Below are 20,850 nucleotides of genomic sequence, written 5' to 3' on the forward strand. Positions count from 1 at the left end.
AAAAAAAAAAAAAAAAAAAGAAGCAGCCAGTATGGGCTGGGGTTGTGGCTCAGCAGTAGAGCGCTCACCTAGCATATGTGAGGCCCTGGGTTCAATCCTCAGCACCACATAAAAATAAATAAATAAAAATAATGGTATTGTGTCCAACTACAACTAAAAAATATTTTAACAAAAAGAAGCAGCCAGTAAAAAAATATGTGGTCAACTTTGTGTATTTCACAGATAAACATCTTATTTTATTTTAAATTCAGTTAAGCTGAATTCACTGCAGCCCTTTGAGGAAGGGACTGTGTTATCATCATTTTGCAAATGGAGAAATCAAAACACAGAGAAGTTTCATAACTTGCCCAGGTTGCACCAAAGGGCTAAGCTGACATCTTAAACCAGACCCTTAGGCTTTGAGTCAGTGTCCTGACCACTGCTAAAGTGCTGAAACCTGGGCACCCGACAGAAGGTGTTACCTATGTAGAAGCAAGAGCCCCTCCCTGCCCATGTTTTTTAACCTGGTTATTTAAAAGAAGCCATTTGGAATAATGCCTAAAAAACTCTTACTAGTAGTAGTTTTTCTCTGGGCAGTGGGTTTCCGGGCCTGGGGAAATAGATGTTGGTTTTGGATCTTTTCATTTCATGCTTTCCCAGGCTGTTTGGCATTTTTGCTACAAGCATGGCTTAGTTTTAGAAGTCTAGAAGTTAACCTAACATCTATACAGAATAGGTTGGACTGGGGTTGTGGCTCAGTGGTAGGGTTGAGCTCTTGCCTAGCATGTGTGAGGCACTGGGTTCAATTCTCAGCACCGTATGTAAATAAATAAGATGAAGATCCATCAACAACTAATAAAATTATTATTATTTTTTTAATGGAATAGGATGGGCAGGAATTGTAGCTCAATGGTAGAGTGTTTGCCTAGCAAGTGTGAGACGTACTGCATATAAAGAAATAAAAACAAAGGTCCATCAACAACTAAAAAAAAAAAGGAATTGCTTATTTCAAATTACACCCACAAGTAGAATCTCTGACTCCAGAATTTGTGCTCTTAATCTTCAATTTGTATGGCCTCTCTCCATGTCCACAGGTGACTCTGGTGGGCTACGGCTTTGCCTTCCGCTACTGCCCAAGTGGCAAACATGTGGCCTACTCAGAAGGCAGCAGGAGCCCACATGATGGGGACCTTGAGTTCATCAGCATGGACCTACATAAGGGATGCGGTAAGAGGGCAGAGAAGGGACTCAGAACCATGGAACGTGTTCTCACACAAGGGAGTTCTAGGGCTCACAACTACAGATGGCAGACAGCCAGGCACAGAAGAGGTGTAAGGACACCTTAATGGGGACTTGAAACCATGGATGTATCCTGGCCTCAGGAGCTGTGAGGCCACAGTTCAGCACAAAGCACACAGGAGGCTGACACTAGGCAGTGGAGGGATGTAGAATTTAGCACCGGGAATGGCAGGTAGCTGGGCGCAGTAGCACACACCTGTAATCTCAGCGACTCAGGAGGCTGAGGCTGGGAGATCACAAATTCAATGCCAACCTCAGCAACTTAGCAGGCCCTAAGCCTGCCTCAAAATAAATAGAAAAGGGCTGGGGACATAGCTTAGAGTTGAAGTTCAATTGAACCTCTGGATTCAATCCTTAATACCAAAGAATCCCTGAGTTCCAGAGGGATTTGATGTAGACTTGGAAGATGAGAGCTGCCTTAGAGTCATCCCGGAGGGGCAGTGGAGGAGGCGGTTGGCTGTCCATGCCCCAGCGTGGGAGTGGCGTCTTGGCAGAGGCCCAGACTTCTGCAGTGCCCCAGGGGTTATCAGCTAAAGCTTTGGGAAAGTATGATTATCCAGTGTGCAGAGTGGGAAGATGGCCCAGGGCAGACTCCTGAGCCTCTCTTTCTCAAAGCCATCCAAGTGCCTGCCCACATCCTCCCAGACTGAGCTGCCCTGGGGTAGGGATGGCACCTCTGCCTCCAACATCAGCTGGCAATTGGCTCATTCAGCCTTGATGTTGCCCAATGCTTTCTCAAAGAATTCCCAAAATTATGTGATTTGGGAGGTATACAGAAAATAAAATCCCAGTCTCCTTTACTCTTTTTCCTACTAAGGATAGATTCAGTACCCACACTCCAGGGTTCTGTCTCCTTGTGGCAACTCCACCCTGTAATTCTTTCCCATGAGACTGTTCAGGGCTGGGTATTGAGGTCATGAGATAGGGCCTGGCCCATGGGTGCTGGGGATCTGCTGAGTGAGTGCATGACTGATAGGTGTGGGCTGCTGAGGGGAGAAGGGATGGTTGAATGGGGGTGGTGGTGAACAGATGGGTGGCACAGGATGCCTGGCTACATGGTGAGCAGGGGTTCATGGTTGGGTGGGAGAGACAGAAAGGGGACAGACACGTCAGAGAGTGGAACATCTAGGCTCAGCTGCTGCCTCTTCCCTTCCCTTCCCAGGGCCCTCCCGCCGCAGTGACCTCCAGTCCCTGGGGTACTGTATGCTGAAGTGGCTCTACGGACTCCTGCCATGGACAAACTGCCTTCCCAACACCGAGGCTATCATGAAGCAGAAACAGAAGTGAGTCTGGGGCTCAGCAGAACCCAGCACTGGCCCGGTACCCCTCCAGGTAGAGGAGGACCTTAGGTCACAACAGGGAGCAGGAAGGAAGGGGCGGTAGTGTCTCAGAGAGCCCAAGGCCTCTGCGCTCTCAGGCAGGTGCTATGCTGTCCATTGCAGCAGGTGAAAGAGCAGGAACCCTGGAGCCCTGGGGTCGGATTCTGGTCCCACCATTGTGGGGCATTGGACGAGCAGCTGGCCTCCCGGAGGCCTTGGTGCTCTCTCCTCCAGGAGAGACCATGCACTGAGCACCTGCGTCACAGGGCTGTGGAAGGACTTGGGGGAGTCAGGCACACATAGCACTTAGTGCCCATCATGTGCAGGACATCATGACTTTTTCAATTTCATAGGCACGCTGGGAGTCCGAGCAGGTGGGCCCAGGCCCTGGCTCAGCATCCAGCACCAGCCACCCAGTGTCCATGCCACCAGCATCAATGCCTCCCTCTCCTCTGCTTACAAAACCTCAGGTCTTGCCAGGTCTTACTTCAGACATTCAGCACCAAGGACAGGAGAAATGTTGGGCTTGGGGGAAGTGTTATGTGCAGCGGGACCCAGGGGAAGAGCTGCCCTGGGGGGTGTAGGGTCAGCACCAAGGGCAGCAGGAAGGTGGACTGGGAAGACTGCTGCAGTGTGTGGCTCAGTACCAAGGACGATGGGGACCTGGCTACAGGGAAGCCCTGAGGTCCCAAGATTGAATTCGGGATCTGGTGTAGACTGGGAGGGTGACCCTTGCCAAGGAGGCATCCAACAGGCTGCCTGGGAGGCAGCTGCCGTGCCCATCTGAAGTGCAGGAGGGAAGTCAAAGTGGAAATACAGACCTGGGGCTCTTGGGAAATGTCTGCCAGAGCCCCAGCAGAAGATGGGGTTATCAGGGAAAGCCCCCTCGGCAGGAAGAGGACGAGCTCTCCAGTGAGCACACGGTGGCAGTTTCTGGTTCTTACACACCGCGTCCCTGGTGTGTGTCAAGCCTCGCTCCCATTTTACTTTACCCCTCTTACATTTCCTGTCTCCTTTCTCTCAACTGTGGGTAGCCATTCGGACACACTTGATGTATGTTCTGTTGATGTGTTTACTTAGATGTATTTGGATCCTTAAAATTGCACGGTGGCCCTGCTGTGTGATCTGCGTGAGTGGTGCTCTGCTCTGAATTACATCTGTTTCTGACTCCTCTCACGGAGGTCTCAGCTTCCCATCATTGCACCTCACTGAGTTCTCTATTTCTGACTCCTACTTCTTTATGTAGATGTGTCTGTGTCCTTGAATGATACAGGGTTGTCCTGTGTGTTTCATGTGTGTAAATGATAATATGGTAGCCTCCTCTTATCCTCTTTCCAGCGGGTGCCTACAACAGCAGATGGTACCAGGTGCTATACATTCTGTACAATATATATGTGCATTGCCTATGATAAAGTCTAATTGATTAATTGTCATTTGGAATTAATAACAATAACTTGTAACAAGTTGTAACAATACTGTAATAAAACTTCCACGGTTGTGGCATGCCCCCTGCTGGATATCTTATTGGTCTTAATCTGTCTTTCTTCTTATAGACCACAAATTAAACCACAGAAGGCAAAACTACCGATAAGGGGGAACTGCTGTACGTTCTCAGTCCCTCTCTTTCCTGCTTTCTGTCACTCAGTGTTGTTTTTAAACTTTAGCTATGCTGCCACTTCACTACTTCTGAATACTTCTAAGCTGGTTTGCCTGTCCCTGACACTATGTGAAGTTGCTGGATGTGTTTGCTTGGCATAAATGGTACGAAACCCTGAATTTCATCCTCCTCCAGGGTCTGTTCCTGCTTCCCACTACATCACGTCTCCTCCTTGCACATGCTCGGTACTTGGCCTGCTCACAACTGTGACCTAGGCATGGTTGACATTTATCACATACTTGTCTGTGCTGGGCCTGGCACTCAGCTCTTCCTTCAGAACAACACTCCAGGTCATCACAAGGCGATTAAGTAAAAACCCTTGGACTCAAATACAAGCCATTCAGCTCCAGAGATGGCCCCTCTCACCTCAGTGTCATTTCCCAAGTGTGGGATGCTTGAGTGGATTGGGGGTGTCTGGGCACAGCCTTCCTTCACTCAGCAGATAGCAGACACCTCTGCTGTGCCAGCCTCTGCTCCAGGCCCTGGAGATACTGAGGAAAGACAAAAGTCCTGCCCTCAGGAAGCTCACATCTTACTGTGGGGACAGACAGTAAAGAGCTGAGGGGCAAAGCTTACGACATGTCAGGGGTCAGACTCCTGAGTGTCCGTCAGCAAAACAGGGTGTGACTGAATGTCCAGGGTGGGTTTCAGCAATGGTAACAAGTGAATCACTCCTAAGGGCCAGTGAGGCTTTAAATAGTGGCAAGAAGGACGTCTCACTTTGGCACTTGCCCCAAACATCTCTGTAGAAAGGGGTGGGCCTTCAGCTCCAAGTTACCAGGCACCTCTGTTTTGGAAGCCACTGGAGCAAGAGTCGATTGCCCTGTTTTGCAACTTACTTTTATATTTGGTTTCTAGTCCCCGCAGATGGCACTGGTTTTCTACCCAAGGCAGTGAGACATGTTCCTTTGAAATGAAGCCAGTGAAACCATGAGTCACGGGATTTGTAGCACAGAGTGGACGTGTGTGCCTGGAGCTTGCGAAGCACCCTGTGCCAGCTTCTGATGCCTGGTTTAAGGACCTGGCTGAGCTACGCTCACAGGGCACCTCAGAGCAGCGTAAGCACGGTTGACAACTGCCTCCCCTCCAAGGTGGTGGAGAACCCCGTCCCCTCCAGCATGTGCACACCTTCCTCATCAGAGCGTGCATTGTGGGTGTGCAAGAAATAGTAGTGGAGTGAATGACTAACATGTGACTGTGTGAGCCAGCCCCGCTTCAGTGTGGACGCAGGTCAGACTGACCTGGCAGCCGCAGTCCAGTAGGGGCGGGCTGGGGGTGACAGGGACTGGGAGGAAGCACACAGCAGGAAGCAGAGGAAGCAGGCGCTGCCCCCAGGCAGGATTTTCAGGTGGACAGAGCAGCATGTATTTGAATTCCTTCCAGTTACTTGGTTACTCGTTCATCAGTCCCTGTTTCCTGGGGTATCCATGTGCCAGGACACCCCCAATCTGCTTGGGATAAGCCTTTCACACTTGGGAAATGGCACTGAGGTGAGAGGGGTCATCTCTGGAGCTGAATGGCTTGTATTTGAGTCCAGGTGCCTTTACTTAGTCACCTTTGATGACCTGAAGTGTTGTTCTGAGGGAAGAGCTGAGTGCCAGGCCCAGCACTGACAAGTATGTGATCAACGTTATGAAGTGGATCAGGGTGCCTCCAGCTCCCTTCCTGCCATTGGGGAAACCACACCGAGACACTTGTGGGTTGAATCCTCTCCTCCCTCCACATCCCCTGACTCCTGAGGACACTCATGTCACTATTTTCACAACCCCTCCCACATTCTCCCTTACCAGACTGTTTTATTTATGTTATTTTTTGTGGTGCTGGGTTTGATTCCCAGGGCCTCGGTCACGCTAGGTAAGCATTGTACCACTGAGCTACATCTCCAGCCCTACAGAGACTTGAGGTGGATGTGATATGCTTTACAGAAAAGGTTTGCCCTCCCCAACAGATGTAGAGCACATAAAATAGGTCATATCAGTCACTTTAATGTCCATGGTATCAACATGGGAAACTACTCCCAGAGCCCCGGCTGCTGTCTAGGACCACAGAGGGCATCAGTTCAGAACAGGGCCCATCTTGATGCTGTCCAAAAGCCCCGCCCACTCCCAGCTCAGCTTCTTGGTGACTGGGTGCTGTAACCTAAAGGACCACTAGGGGACCATGTTGCAACTTACACGTTTTTCTGACCTCTATGACGTTTTACCTCTGTGGCCTTTTTCCAATCGTTAACAGATATGTATTCATTTTTAAAATACATGAGGGAGGGGCTGGGGTTGTGGCTCAGCAGTAGAGTGCTCACCTCACACGTGCGGGGTCCTGGGTTTGATCCTCAGCACCACATAAAAATAAATAAACAAAATAGAGGTATTGTGTCCAACTACAACTAAAAAATAAAAATAAAAAAAATACATGAGGGAATGAACTAATGAAAAAGGGTATAGACTTAGATTCCCACAGGCTGTGCAAGGCCCTTGCTGGACATCAGATTGGTCCCTATTCCTAGATGATCATGGAGTTCCATAGAAGCAGACAGTGGCTTACTCCCCTGCAATTGGCACGTCTGTTTTATGCCATAGCTTGCTCGTTCACTTCTTTATCCATTCACTGTGTCCTGAGGCTGCTGGGATGGGGTACCCACCCTTCCCATATGGTGTATGGATGGCTGCCATAGGTGGCAGTGACTGACGCATGATACTCAGGCTTCTAGAGGGGATTGAGTTCCTCTGTCTGGAAGAATCAAGGAAGGCTTCCCAGGAGACTAAGCTCTTGAGCTGCATCCTGAAGGGAGAAGAGCCACCTCCTACTTGGCGCTTGGGGTTAGGGTTGAGAAAGGCCATCCCTGGTAGCAGAGGCCAAAGTCGTGTGTGGCTGCATGTCCTAGTAAGGACCAGGGTTAATTCAGTGCAGCTGCAGCATAAATGAGAGGAAGGAGAGGAGAAACGAAGCCAGAGGTGCCTCTGGGTGGCTTCATGTGCCTGGTCTTTACCCACTGGGCACTGGGGAGCCGCAGGAGAGCTGTGAGCAGGGAGGGGCAGGGTTGGTTCTGGTCATAGAAAGACCCTGGGCTCCTGTTGGGGATCCCTGGAACCCAGGGAGGAGACCTGAGCTGGGCCCAGAGCTGTTGGACAGATGAGAAGGGGGCAGAGAAAACTGGAAAGCAGAAGTTTGGGGCTTGAGGACTGCTGGGCAGGGGTCAGCAAAGACAGGGACAGTGCCCAGTGACTGGGTGGATGTTGGGGAAGCAATCTGGCACTCTGAGCCAGCGAAGAAATACTGAGGCTGGTGCTTTGAGGAGAGGGCAAAGGCACACTGGATGAATTTCCATTTTTTCCTCAGTGATCAGGAAGGGTCAAGTATGTGTTTGTGTGTGTATGAACACATGTATTTATGCTGTGTGTGTGTGTGTGTGTGCGTGCAGTCTGTCCTCATTTATCCAAAGATTCTATATTTGTGAATTCCCCACTCATTAAAGGTATTTGTAATCATAAAACCAATTCTTTTTTTGCATGTATGTATAAGTTGTCAATGGACCTTTATTTAATTTGTTTATTTATAAGTGGTGCTCAAAATCGAACCCAGTGCCTCATGCATGCCAGGGAAGCACTCTATCACTGAGCCACACCCCCAGCCCACAAAATAAATTCTTACGGTGCTTTTGTGGTCATCTGTGGTCACACGCAGAGTGGAGAAAAACTTGTCACCCAACACACACATTCTCCACTGAGAATGAAACCAGGCAACATTCTGCCTCCTGTTTTCGGCTCTTATACTACATAATTGTCCTTTTTTTAATATTTATTTTTTAGTTGTAGATGGACATAATACCTTTATTTTTATGTGGTGCTGAGGATTGAACCCAGGGCCTTACAAGTGCTTTACCACTGAGCCACAACCTCAGCCCCATAAAGAATTCTTTGTACTGTCTATTGCATGATATGTTTTTCTGCTGTCGGTGATTTCTCTGTCTAAAACAGTCATGAGTTAGAGTGCCAATGGCCATAGTTCAGTGTTAATCACGCAGCACATAGTTGTCAAGCAAGGTGTCTTCCAGCAGCAGCACATGTAAAGCCAAGTCAGTGGCAGAGTGTGTGCTCAGCATACACAAGACCCTGGGTTCCATCCCCAGCACCAAAACAAACACAGCAAGCACCAAGGTTATGTGTTCATTGGTTGATGGAAATGTGACCAGAGGCCCTTGGGAACTAGGACCCATGGCTCATATTCACTAACTCAGCTTTCACGGTGACTCTCCAGAACACAACCACCATAAGTAACAGGAATCAACTGTGTGTATTGAACTTCACTTTGCAAAGTTGTTCTCCTTTTTCTAAAAGACCTTTTACATGTGCTTCCATCCCTGCAGGTATCTTGACCACCCAGAGCTCCTCATGGGACTGCAGCATTCCTGGATCAAGCCCTCAGGTATGTCCTGAAGTGGGAAGGACCAGGCAGGCCCCTGACAGGACCAGGCAGGCCCCAGACAGGACCAGGCAGCTTGGGTCCATCTCAAATTGGGCTCTTTTTATACCCCATTAACTCCTTGGTTTTCTTTCTTTGAGTTTCCCAAATCTCACATGTAGTATATGTCCGTTGTAGAAAAACAAAATTCTTCAAAACAACTCATGTCTCTGAACAATAACCAAAAAAAGAAAAGAAAAAGAGAAAATTGCATAGAAATAATTTTTGATGGAATGATATTATATATATTGGTCTCCAGCTGGGATTTTCTTTTTTCTTTTTTTCCATTTGGGATGAATATATCCTTGAGATTTCCTGTGTTAGTACTAGCAGAATGTTGTCAATATTTTTTGTTGTAATAAAATACACATAAATCATATCTTTAAAAAAATGTGATTATATGCTGGGCATGGTGGCAAATACTTGTAATCCCAGTGGCTCAGGAGGCTGAGGCAGGAGCATCGCAAGTTTAAAGCCAGCCTCAGCAACTTAGCAAGGCCTTAAACAACTTAGCAAGACCCTGTCTCACAAAAAAAAAGGACAGGCAATTTAGCTCAGAGATACAGCACCCTGGGTTCAATCTCCAGTATCAAAAAAAAAAAAAAAAGGCTGGGGATATAGTTCAGTTGGTAGAGTATTTGCCTTGCATGCACAAGACCCCGGGTTCAATCCCCAGCACCAAAAAAAAAAAAAGAGAAAGAAAGAAAGAAAAAGTTTGAAAGTTTCTATCCCTTTCTAGGCCCTTTCCCAGTCTTACAGTTAAAAGCAAGTCCTGTTTGGGCATAGTGACATATACCTATAATCCCAGCAACTTGGAAGGCTGAAGCAGGAGGATTGCAAGTTCAATTCTGCAATTTAGCAAGGCCCTAAGCAATATAGTGAGACCCTGTCTCAAAATGCAAAATAAAAAAGGGCTGCGGACGGACTGGGTTGTGGCTCAGTAGTAGAGCACTCGCCTAGCAAGTGTGAGGCCCTGGGTTTGAACCTCAGCACCACATAAAAATAAATAAATAAAATAAAAGGTATTGTATCCAACTACAACTAAAAAATAAATACTTTAAAAAAAAATATTTTTAAAAACAGGGGGCTGGGGATGTAGCTCAGTGGTAAAGCACCTTGGGTTCAATCCCAGTACCAAAATCAAAAACAAAAAAATGCAAGCCCTAGGGCTGGGAGCTAGCTCAGTGGTAGAGCCCTTGCCTCTCGTGGGAGGCCGGAGTTCCATCCCTAGCACTGCAAAACAAAAACAAAACCCCCAATCTCTGTTACTGTCAGTAGTATGGTGAGTTGTGTTCCAGACACCTATTGCTTTGTGACAAACCACCCCCAACAAGCCCTATTTCATGTGTTAGGATGCTTCAGGACAGCAGTCAGGGCTGGGTTCATCTGCAAAGTTCTGCTGGTCTTACCAGGGGACATTCTTGTAGCACAGCATGTGGCAGTTCCACAGGCTGGATGGTTCAAGGGGCTCCTGACTCTTCCATGTGGCATTGTCACTGGCAGGTTGGGGAGGACTCAGTGGGGCTGGTTCCCCATCTCCCACATGGGATCACGCACCTTCTAGTGGAGACTGTGGTCTTGGTGCAGCTTCCAAAGAGGGTGAGAGCCAGCGCCACAGAGCATGGAAGGCCCAGAACATCACCTCTGTCACATTCTCTGGACCAAAATAAGGGACAAGACTAGTGCAAACTCAAGAGGTGGGGAAATGGTCTCCACCAGGTGATAGGAGGCCTCCTCCACTTATTGCACCTGCCAGTTTAGAAGGGATTGGTCAAGTTTCTCAACTTGCTCAGAGTGGTACTAAGGTACTAAGGTACTAAGGTACCTTCAATGGGAAGATAAAGATGGTAATGCAGGACTCTTTAAACCCTATGTCCTGGATACATTGCCAGTATATTTGTGGGGTCAAGATTCTAAGTAGCCTCAATGTATTATTAATAACTCCAAATTCCATGGTGTCACCTCGGATACTTAATCAAGAATTTATTTCTCCTGGAGAATTGAAGAGAATCAACAAGAAGGGTATTTACCTATGACTCAGTCTTCTCAGTGAAGACAACTTAATTCACCCAAAGTTTTTGATAGGGTCACTAACTTTATCCCCGTCCCAAAAAACAACAGAAAGAATAACTGGCTTATAGAAGAGCTAATTTGAGCTTGTCATGGCCCTTAACAGGGGAGAAACTTCAAGTAGCCAAATATTTTAGTCCAAAAACTACTTCAAGCTGGCCATTAGGACCTACATTTAGTCCCTGTTCAGGTGCCAACTGTCACCCACGTCCCATGCAGGCGATAGCTTCAGGGTCACTCCACATGTTGGGCTGGCAATGAAAAGACCACACAAACAAAATACCTTTTTCAGGGATCAGGTATGGCTCTGCAGCTCTGCAACCTGAGGGGTCAGCTCCTGCTCTAGAGGGCAAGAGAGGAGCACACCCCGATCCCCTGTTTTTATTAGGGGAAAGACATTCGATAGAGTATTCCACCCAAATAAGGCAAGGGATTGTGTTACAACAAGCAGGGGGTGTAGCCCAGTCCCATTGAGTGACACCCAATCCCAGAACTGCACTTCCTTGCCCAGCAAAGGTAAGGCCCACTTACTCTGCACTGTGCTATGCCAGTTCCTCACCCGCATTACTCAAGGCTAAGGGGGCATGCTCAGTTCCTGTTCAGGGCATCCCCAACAAAGAGGGGCAGCCAGGTGTCCTAGCAGGCAGCCCTTCCTCAGGGGATGGTGGCACAGCTGTGACCAAGGCTCTGCAGACCATCTCCACAATCGACAGCCAGTTCTTTTCCTACCTGCATCCCAAACACAAATAATACACACAGGTTATTTTGCAAGGCCTGTGTTTTTACCAAATGATTTTTGGTTTTATAAACAAAACTGGGCTCACGTAATACATCTTCTTCTGCATGTGCATTTCCCCCGGGCCTCTTCTCCCACGTCCTTGCCCCTAGGTCCATTGCTGCTTCTGTCCACTCAGCTTTGCTGTGTTGATTCGGTTACACCATGATTTGTAAAGCCAGTCCTATTATTGCACATCTAAGCTGTCTGTGCTGGGTTCTGGCAGTGTTGGTAGTTGTCATTTGCAATGCCCTTTCTGACGAGCTTCTGTGTTGCTAAGGTGGAGGCAGAAACAGATGGAGAATCTGTCCCCTCTGGCTGTGTAAGGGCTGTGTTTAATTTTTTTAAATCCCCAGGCTCATATCATGACCAAGCTTCTCAAGCTGCACTTCCGTCCAGTTCACCCTCCATAGAAGGTGAGCCTGTGGTTAGTGAATTGCCACTGGGAGATTTTATACAATCAACCAGAAGGCGGGGCTGGGGCAGGATCACCTGAGACAGGGTCATCCTTCAGGAGTTGGGCGCACCAGCCTGAGGACCTCCAACAGAAAAATGTGCCCTCTCTGAGCTTCAGCTTCCCTGTGTGTAAAATGGAGCCAACAGAGCACCCACCTCTAGGTGGCTAGGCATAGTCAATGCAGAGCCCTCTACACAGAACTGTACTCCAGCAGCTGCCTCAGCCCCTCATTAGTGCAGTGTAGATCCTGGCTAGAGGAAGACACTGCCAAGTAGGGACTGTTGTCACCACTGTTACTACCATCTTAATGCTAATTTTTTTTAAAGTACAATCCTGGTTTTGTGCTTCTTTCTGGGGAAATAAAGAGAGAGCCTTTCTCTTTTAAAGTAGGTGTTAGTAAATCATGTTGCTTGTGCTGCCAGTGAATTAAGAATTGCTTTGCATTTGTACATGGTTGAAAAACGGAAAGAAGAGCATTTCATGGCCCTACAGTTCAAGCTGCAGCAACCATGAATGCAGCTAGCCGTGCTCATGTTTCCTTTAGGTCTGTGGCTGCTCTTGGGCCACAGCAGAGTCACAGACCAAAACATTCACTGTCTGGCATTTTGCAGGAAGAGTTGCCCCCAGTTTAGAAATATGCACTAAATATTTGTATCAGGTAAAATGGCATTGTTAGCAAGGATTCTCTTTAAAACAAAACAGAATGGAGAAGGGGTTGGGGGTTTTGGTGACATGAGGCTGGTTGATAGGTACTAGAGTGGCCATGGTGTCCTCTACTGGTGCCTGCCTTGGCCATTATTTCTGCACTGAAAAAATGTAAGTGCCTCTGGCAGTGCCAGAACAAAGGAAGGATGAACAGATGGGCATGTCGGTGACATCCCAGGGACCCTGTGGTATCCCTGCTCTTCTGTCTCTGGGCACAGCCACAGGCCCTGGGTTGGGGACGCCTCTCAGGCCTCTCCTGTGCTGGGGGGTGTTTTGACCACAGAGACCCTGCAGGAATACCTGAAGGTGGTGATGGCCCTCAAGTACGAGGAGAAGCCGCCCTATGCTGTGCTGAGGAACAATCTAGAAGCCCTACTGCAGGATCTGCAGGTGTCACCATACGACCCCTTGGACCTCCAGGTGGTGCCCTAGGTGGAATCCATGTAAGGAGAACTTGGCATCTTCACCTTCTCCCCCTTCCCTTCTCCCTGCTCCTGCCCAGGCCTGCCCAGGGCTGTGAAGGATAACTCCAGATGCAGCCCAGGTTTCCGCCAGGGCCAGCCCTCCCGCAGATGCTGGATTTCCATGGGCTCTCAAATTTCCAATCCCCAGGAAAGAGGAAGGGCAAGTAGCTAAAACCTAACTGAGCTTGGCTCTAAGAAAAGGGTGGAGTGAGCTGAGTGCAGTGGTGCATGCCTATAATTTCAGTGGCTCTGGAGGCTGAGATGGGAAGTTTACCAGTTCAAAGCCAGCCTTGGCAACTTAGGCCCTGAGCATCTCAGCAAGACTCTGTCTCTAAATCAAATACAAAAAAGGCACTCAGTGGTTGAGTGCCCCAGGGTTCCATCCCTGTGTCACAAAAGAAAAGAAAAGGAAAAGGTAGATTGTTTGGTGGTAGAATATTCTTGGGGGTGGGGGGGCGGCGGCTTCAGGCATGACTGGATTCAGGGGCCTCCAAAATACTGGCCCTTTGGCCTCCATGCAACCCTCTTCCTATGCCCTTTCACCAGGACTCTGCTTTCCTGTGGGCTGGCTGGCCTTGTCCCCACCATGCACAAAACATCCACTGCCCCTGTGCCCTGTGCCCTGCCTCGCTCCCTTCTCATCGTCTCTCCTCATCAACGCAGTGTGTCCACGGCCTTCGTAGCGGCACAGCGCTGTCAGCTGTCTGTAGTGGAGGGTTCTCTATCCACAGACTTAACCAACTGTGGATCAAACGGACTTGAAAAAATTACATCTTCGCTGGGCATCACAGACTTTTTTGTCATTATTCCCTAAACAGTACAGAATGACAACTATTCACATAGCATTTGCATTACATGAGATATTGTTAGGACAGATGTGACTTAAAGTGGACCGGAGGATGAACATAGGTTATCTGCAAACACTGTTCCATTTCCTGTAAGGGACTTGAACATCCTGGGATTTTGATATCCTCAGGGGTCCTGGATCCAATCCCTGGAGGATGCTGAGGGACAGCTATATCCCATTGTGTAGATGAAGGATGTGCTTTTTAACCAGTCATTGGACATTTGCTCAGTGTCCCAACTTTTTAATGTTGCCTCAAACAGCTGTATGCCTAGTTCTGTGCCTGGGGTGTGCGTATTGGCAGGTGGAAATTTCCTTCCCATAGTGATAATGAGATTGCTGTCCATCGGGGCTGTGCCAGTGTAAACTCCCACTATACCATGTGAGACTGCGAGGGCGTTTTTAGAAGGCTAAAAACTCAGTTTACACACTACTGATTGTGGAAGAGCACAGGATGTGTCCTAAGGAGGAGCTTCCCCAAGCCTCTCCTCTCTCATGGAGCTAGCGTTTCTGTCATTGTGGTTTGCTGAAATCGAAGCTCAGGTCATGTCTGACTCAGGTCCCTGCCCCAGGGGTGGAGGTGGGCATTGGCAGTGTCTGGAGACATTTTTGGCTGTCACAACAGGGAATAGTCCAACTGGCATCTAGTGTAGAGGCCTGGGACACTGCTCAGCGTCCTCAGTGCATGGCACCCTCCCCCAGCCCACCCACCACCACCCAAAGACCTGTCTAGATGTCACTGATGTGGTGAAAAAGCTTGGTCCAGGCCCATCCTGGACAGCACCTCCCTGGGTAGCACTGTCTCCTTTGACAGTCATCTTCTGGTGGCACTTGGATTGCAAGTGCTTGGTCTTTCCTGCACTTTTCCTGACATCCAAAGTTGCAGATATGAGATGACACTTGAGCAGAGCACACAGCACCTGCACACAGGGCACCCAAAGTGCCAGTTTGGGGAAGCCACATTCTGTATTAGAGTAGCAGGCTCTGTCAGCCCCGGATACCCTGCAGAAGCCAGGACCTTCTCCACTACACATGCTCCTTCCCCAGCCAGCAGACAGCTCCTCCTTCTGTCCAGTGTCCAAGCCAGAGACCTCAGGGTCCACCTGACACCCCTGGCTCCCTCACCCTCTCCCTCCGGCAGTTGCCAAGTCTGGTCTAGATGGCTTTGCCTGGTCTGCTGTCCCAGAGGTGGCTTGACTATATGGTCACTTGTCTTAGTCACCTGTTAGCAGTGAGCTCCATGATGATGGGGTCACATGTGCCTCTGTCATCTGTTTCCCAGACCTGGCTCAAGACAGAAGCTCCAACTATATTTATCAGTTGAGGAATTTGCTTGAGGTGGGTATCTAAATGGACCACACTGACGAGCTCGGAGGAGACCTGAAATATGGGTCAGGGGGCCTGAGCCTACTTATGGTATGGAAAATCCAGCATATTCAACATGGACTGAGGCCACGAAAAATGCTATGAATTCACTATGAATGGAGATGATAAACCTTGAAACCTGATGGCTCCTTCAAGATCTTGGCCATTTCAGACCTGCTTGCTCCCTGGCAGCCACCCACTCAGCAATCCTTAATGAGGAGATGCTATTCAAGGAGTCCAGTCATCTTTGAGTAGCCAAAGATGCTTCCTGGTGGCCCCTCGACTTGCCTGCTTGGTTGAGCGCACCTCCCCGCCCTGTGGCCCCTAGTGTCATGTGTGCCACTACCCCACCTTACCTCATATTCCAGACCAGGCCAAGGACCGCTGCACCTGCCGTGTCCGTGGTCAGTAGACCTTCCCCTTCGTCTTCGCACAGCCATTGCCTCAGGTTCCTGGGGCCTCCATGGTCCCAGGAGGCACCTCCTTCCTGCCACCACAGTCTTTTCACCTGCTTTCTCCCCAGTCCTTGTCCCAACTGGAATGGTGTCCCCTGGCCTCCCAGTTATAAGCCCTCAAGCATCCTTGACCCTCTTGCTAATGTCTCTGTCCCCAGTTCCTAGTAGATACCTGCGTGCAGTAGGGGCACACAGGGTGTTCCTTGAGTGAATAAGATACTAATAGCCATTTTTATTGTTTTCCAGACCTTTCAACTTCTTGCAGTTCAAAATAGAAAAAAGAAATGAAGTGATGTGAATCAAAGCCTGCTGTTTAATCACAGATAAGCTTCTAGAAAAATCCCCTGAATGTGCATCCCTGCCACTTCCTTAGACCTGGCAAATCAGTTCTGATTAATGTCAGGGAACATTAATTAACGTCAGAGTTCCCCTCCAGATAATGTGAAGCTCCCCCTCTCAACCATCTTGTCCCTTCAACATCGTCTCCCGCGGTCACTGGGATTGTGGATGAAGAAGACTCCAGCTCCCAGGCAGTTGGGGCCCCTCAGTACTACCCTTATACCATTGGCACCACTAGAGTTTAGCAATAAATTGTTTTATTGGAACTTGGGAAATCCAGTGTCTGCAAAAGAAGTTCTTTTTGGAGACGTTTAGCTCTTTTACTTCCCATTCTTTACCCCCTCAGCCTTTCATCTAACCAGTCTTTCATTCATATATTCAAACCTTTGTTGAGTGTGGTGGCACATGCCTGTGGTCCCAGCTACTCAGAAGTCTGAGGCAGGGATATCACTTGAGCCCACAAGTTCAAGGCCAGCCTGCACAACATAGCCTGACTCCACGTCAAAAAAAAATATATGTATATATAAATATAGCAGCTCCCAATCCATGTGTTTGTGCTTTCATGCAGACACCCCATCCATCCATCAGTCTTCCACTTGTCCGTCCATCTGCCCTCCCACACTCCAAACCTTTCTTTTTTTTTTTTTTTTTTTAATATTTATTTTTTAGTTTTCGGCGGACACAACATCTTTGTTTGTATGTGGTGCTGAGGATCGAACCTGGGCCGCACGCATGCCAGGCGAGCGCGCTACCGCTTGAGCCACATCCCCAGCCCATCACTCCAAACCTTTCATCCATCCATCCTTCCACCCCACTTCATCTGCCTTTCCGTCCTTTCATTGTATGTGTGTTGGGGTGGGGGCGTTTCTGGGGATCAGACCCAGGGTCTCATATATGGGAGGCAAATGCTCTACTCCTGAAATACAGCCAGGCCCCTTCCTTCAGTCTCATCAGTTGTCCATCTGTTATGGTTTAGATCTGGACTATCCCCCAAAGGCTCATGTGTTGAAGGCTTGGTTCCCTAAACAGTGATGTTCAGAGGTGGAAAATTTTAGAAAATGATTGGATCATGATGGCTTGACCTCATCATTCAATTCATTAAGGATTCATAACTAAATGGATCTTTGGGGAGTGGTGGAAACTGTAGGAGATGGATCCTTGGAGGTGTGCACTTGGGGATTCTACCTAGGCCCTGGCCCCTTCCTCTGTGTGCTTTCCAGCCGCTCTGAGTAAGCAACTTGACTCTGCATGAGGTTCTACCTTGCTTCAGATCCAAAGCAATGGACCCAGCCAACCATGGATGAAACCATAACACAAAATAAATCTTTCCTCCCCTAAGTTGTTTTTCCTCAGCAACAAAAAGCTAACACATCATCCTCTCATTATCTATACAGACTTTTTATACACATACCAAACCAGCCATTCTTCCACTTATCCATGCATATATTCACCCTTCCACCTACCCTTTCATCCATTTATCCATTTCTTGATTTGTGACTCATTTTTCCATTCCCTTTCCCTACCTCTTTTCCATATATTCTTCCTGCCCTTTAAAAACTATATATATTCAACCTTATTTTACTTATTTTTTATATGTGGTACTGAGAATTGAACCCAGTGCCTCATGCATGCTAGGCAAGCGCTCTATCACTGAGCCACAACCCCACCCCCTCTTCCTGCCTTTTAATCAACAAATAGTCATCAGGTATTTTGTGTTAGTTAGTTTTTCATTACTACGGCAAAATACCAGAGAAAAATTGCTTTCTGAAGAAAAGAGATGTAATTAACTCATAGCATAGGGGAATAGAGACAATTCACATGCTGCGTGGCCAGGACAGTGACTGAGCCTGTTCTCTCCCCCAGCTCCACCTCAGAATGGATCCTAGGCTTCAAGTTAATCAGACATTAGTGGTGGTTGTGGTGGTGTTTTTAAAAAATATTTTTTACTGCAAGAGCCCTCTGAACCCACAGGAAATGGAGGCACACACTGCATTTCAGGAGGACCTGGCAGGCAGTTGGGGTGGACAAAGTCCCTCTGCCTCCTAGCAACCATTTCTCCCTGAAGACACAGTGCTCTCTCACTGTGGAGGCTGAGAAGAGCCCTTCCCCAACCAAAAGATAGAAGGTCCTAATCCCTGAACAAATAAATATTATTTTCTTTGGGAAAAGAGGTTTTGCAGATGTGTTTTCAGATCCTGAGATGGGTGATTATCCTGGATTACACTGTTGGGCCCTACAAGCCATTATAAATGTCCTTATAAGAAAGAGGTAGAGGGAGATGAGAAAGAAGAAAAGCAATGTGAAGACAGGATGGAGAGAATTGAAGGAGCTGTCTGTACAGTTTCATGTGGCCTGGACATCCACTTTGAACATGCCTAAGCAAGGCTTAGCCACCCCCACGCAGTTTCTAGTTCTCTGGCCCCTCCCATTTAACCCACATGGTCCATCTAGACATCTGCCTCATGCAGCTTCCTCCTGGTGAGAACCTCCAGGTGGGATAGCTACAGACAGCCTACCTGAGTGGCCCCCTGACATCCACGCCCATGTGGACCATGCAGATGCCACAGTGACCACCTCTCAGGCACTGCATGAACTCCTAGAACTCATGCCCACCTGCTTTAGAGCCACCCATTAAAACTCCCCTCTAGAAACCAGCTGGGAGAATGCCTGGACCCAAGTACAGGAGTTGGCCCACCGATTTGTCTCCCTCCCCACAGGTAATTACTGACTTTGTGTGTGGCCTCCAGGTATGCCCTGGTATAATCTTTATTTCCAACCAGTAACTCCCCACATATTGGAGAACTCTCCGCCTTAAGATCCAAAATTGTAACACTGACTTCAAAAGATAGGGGATGGAGGTATACTTCAGTGGTAGAGCACATTGCTAAGCATGCATAGAACCAGTACCAAAAACAAAAGGTATAGAGGGACACAGCCACAAGCCAAGAATTGCCAGAAGCCAACTGTTGCAGTAACTCACTCGCAGGTCAGCATGAGAAAGAAAGAAGAAGCAGAGGAAGCCAAGCAGCAGAAGAAACAAAGCCCCTTTAATTGCATACAGCAGTCTTTTTATAGTCTTGTGAACAAAGGAGGCAGCCTTCCAACAGCAATAAATCAGGTCTTTCAGCTAGTTAAACATAGCATACAGAAGTCTTACTTTCTAATCAGAAGTGACCCGCTTCTCATGGCTAATCTACTCTTGGCCTGGAGCATGTTGAGCTCTGCTCTTTGTTAAGAACAGATAATAAAATTTTTCTTAGCGCCCTCCTAGCCCACTTGGTAGAACATCCCGTTTGTGAGCAAGTCCTCCCAAGGACAGCAGACACCTCGTTTTCAAGCATGTCCGCTGTTACCTTATCTAAACCTTGAAGGAACCTCTCGTTTGCGAGCAAGCCCCAACAAAGACAACAAAATATCTCGTATGCAAGCATGATTTGCTGTCATCTTATTTAGACTTTGGCAGAATATCCCATTTGCAGGCAGACTCCATCAAGGGCAATAATAATTACGTTTTCAAGCTCACAGTCACATCTGATTCTCTACACCAACAGAGGCTGGAAGATAAAGGGAAGGATTCTCCCCTGGAGTCTCAAGAGAAATGTGACCCTCTGACACTTGGATTTCAATCCAGCAATATTGGTTTTGGAACTCTGGATTCCAGAACTTTGAAATAATACATTACTATTGACTTAAGCCACTAAATGTGTCACATTTTCTTGCAGCAGTAACAGGAAATCAATACACTGCCCTCTCTGATTCTCAGCCATGTCAGAGATAGGCAAAGAAAACTGACACGTACTGTGTGGCTGGTGTGTGGCTCAGAGATGAACACAGGAGCTGATCAGACCCCACATCTGAGGACACACTATCCGAGAACATTCTCCTGAGCTCCCACGGACACCCTCGTGTGGGCTGCTTGGTGGGGTCATCTCAAGGTTTCATCAAAATACCTGAAATGGAGCCATCTTCAGGCAAGGACACCCTGGTGAGCTCACTGAGCCCTGAATCCCGCCACGCCTGAAGCCAGACCCATCCTGGAGTTGTCAGCTTCCAAGAAACAAGACATTGCCCACTTGATTAAAGAGGCGTCTCCATCCCTGGCAACCAAGAATCCCAGGTCACCCAGGGAATTCTTTTTTCTTCCCCTGCGCCTGTCTCAGGCTGAGCAGCCTGTCCTTGGCATTTGCTACTGCAGAGCAGGTTCTTTGCTGCAGAATAAATCACCCTAAAAGGTCGGGTCTTGGCTTTGAAATATTTTTCTCTTGAAAAAAGCTTACTCTTAAGGTGACTGCAGGTAGAATCCCTTCCACAGGAGACTTGAGCGGTGACCACAGACTCTCAGTGAGTCGGAATTTAGTGGGAAACATCACATCGATGATTTGTGGCATCTCAATGCCACTCAATTTGTGGATTGAGATGCCACAAATACAGATTTTGGTGGCTGTTGGTGGGAGGTGTGGACGGTGCTGATTCCAAGTGGAAGCCCGGGGTGGACGGCTGGGGGAAGGTGCTGGCTGTGGGGCCACATTGCACAACAAGCCCTTCACACAGCTCCTGACGCCTTCCTGGGGCAGAGGAGGCTTGTCATGAAGTTGTTCTTACCAAGCCCTTATAATACAGACCAAGAGCTGGCTGCCCAGCCCGCACAGAGCATGCTGTGGCAC

General features: G+C 48.2%; 1 protein-coding gene across 12 annotated transcripts in view; it reads left to right on the forward strand.

Moving 5' to 3' along the window:
• Nucleotides 1–16,461, forward strand: part of Vrk3 (VRK serine/threonine kinase 3) — a 36,754-nt gene extending 20,293 nt beyond the window's left edge. For 8 of the 12 annotated variants that reach the window (XM_048790490.1, XM_048790493.1, XM_048790491.1 and 5 more), the window contains 6 exons: nucleotides 1,074–1,206; nucleotides 2,441–2,561; nucleotides 8,618–8,676; nucleotides 11,914–11,973; nucleotides 13,003–13,162; nucleotides 16,094–16,461. In XM_048790490.1, the coding sequence (XP_048646447.1) occupies nucleotides 1,074–1,206; nucleotides 2,441–2,561; nucleotides 8,618–8,676; nucleotides 11,914–11,973; nucleotides 13,003–13,151 (522 nt within the window). In that variant the 3' untranslated portion in view covers nucleotides 13,152–13,162; nucleotides 16,094–16,461. Of the gene's footprint in view, nucleotides 1–1,073; nucleotides 1,207–2,440; nucleotides 2,562–5,112; nucleotides 5,313–8,617; nucleotides 8,677–11,913; nucleotides 11,974–13,002; nucleotides 13,163–16,093 lie in introns of those variants that run through there. The other 4 variants (XM_015496482.2, XM_015496489.2, XR_007342980.1 and 1 more) reach the window with 3 other exon arrangements.
• The last annotated feature ends 4,389 nt before the right edge of the window (nucleotides 16,462–20,850 follow it).

This window comes from Marmota marmota, unplaced genomic scaffold, assembly GCF_001458135.2.
Source record: "Marmota marmota marmota unplaced genomic scaffold, marMar, whole genome shotgun sequence".
NCBI classification, from domain to species: Eukaryota; Metazoa; Chordata; class Mammalia; order Rodentia; family Sciuridae; genus Marmota; species Marmota marmota.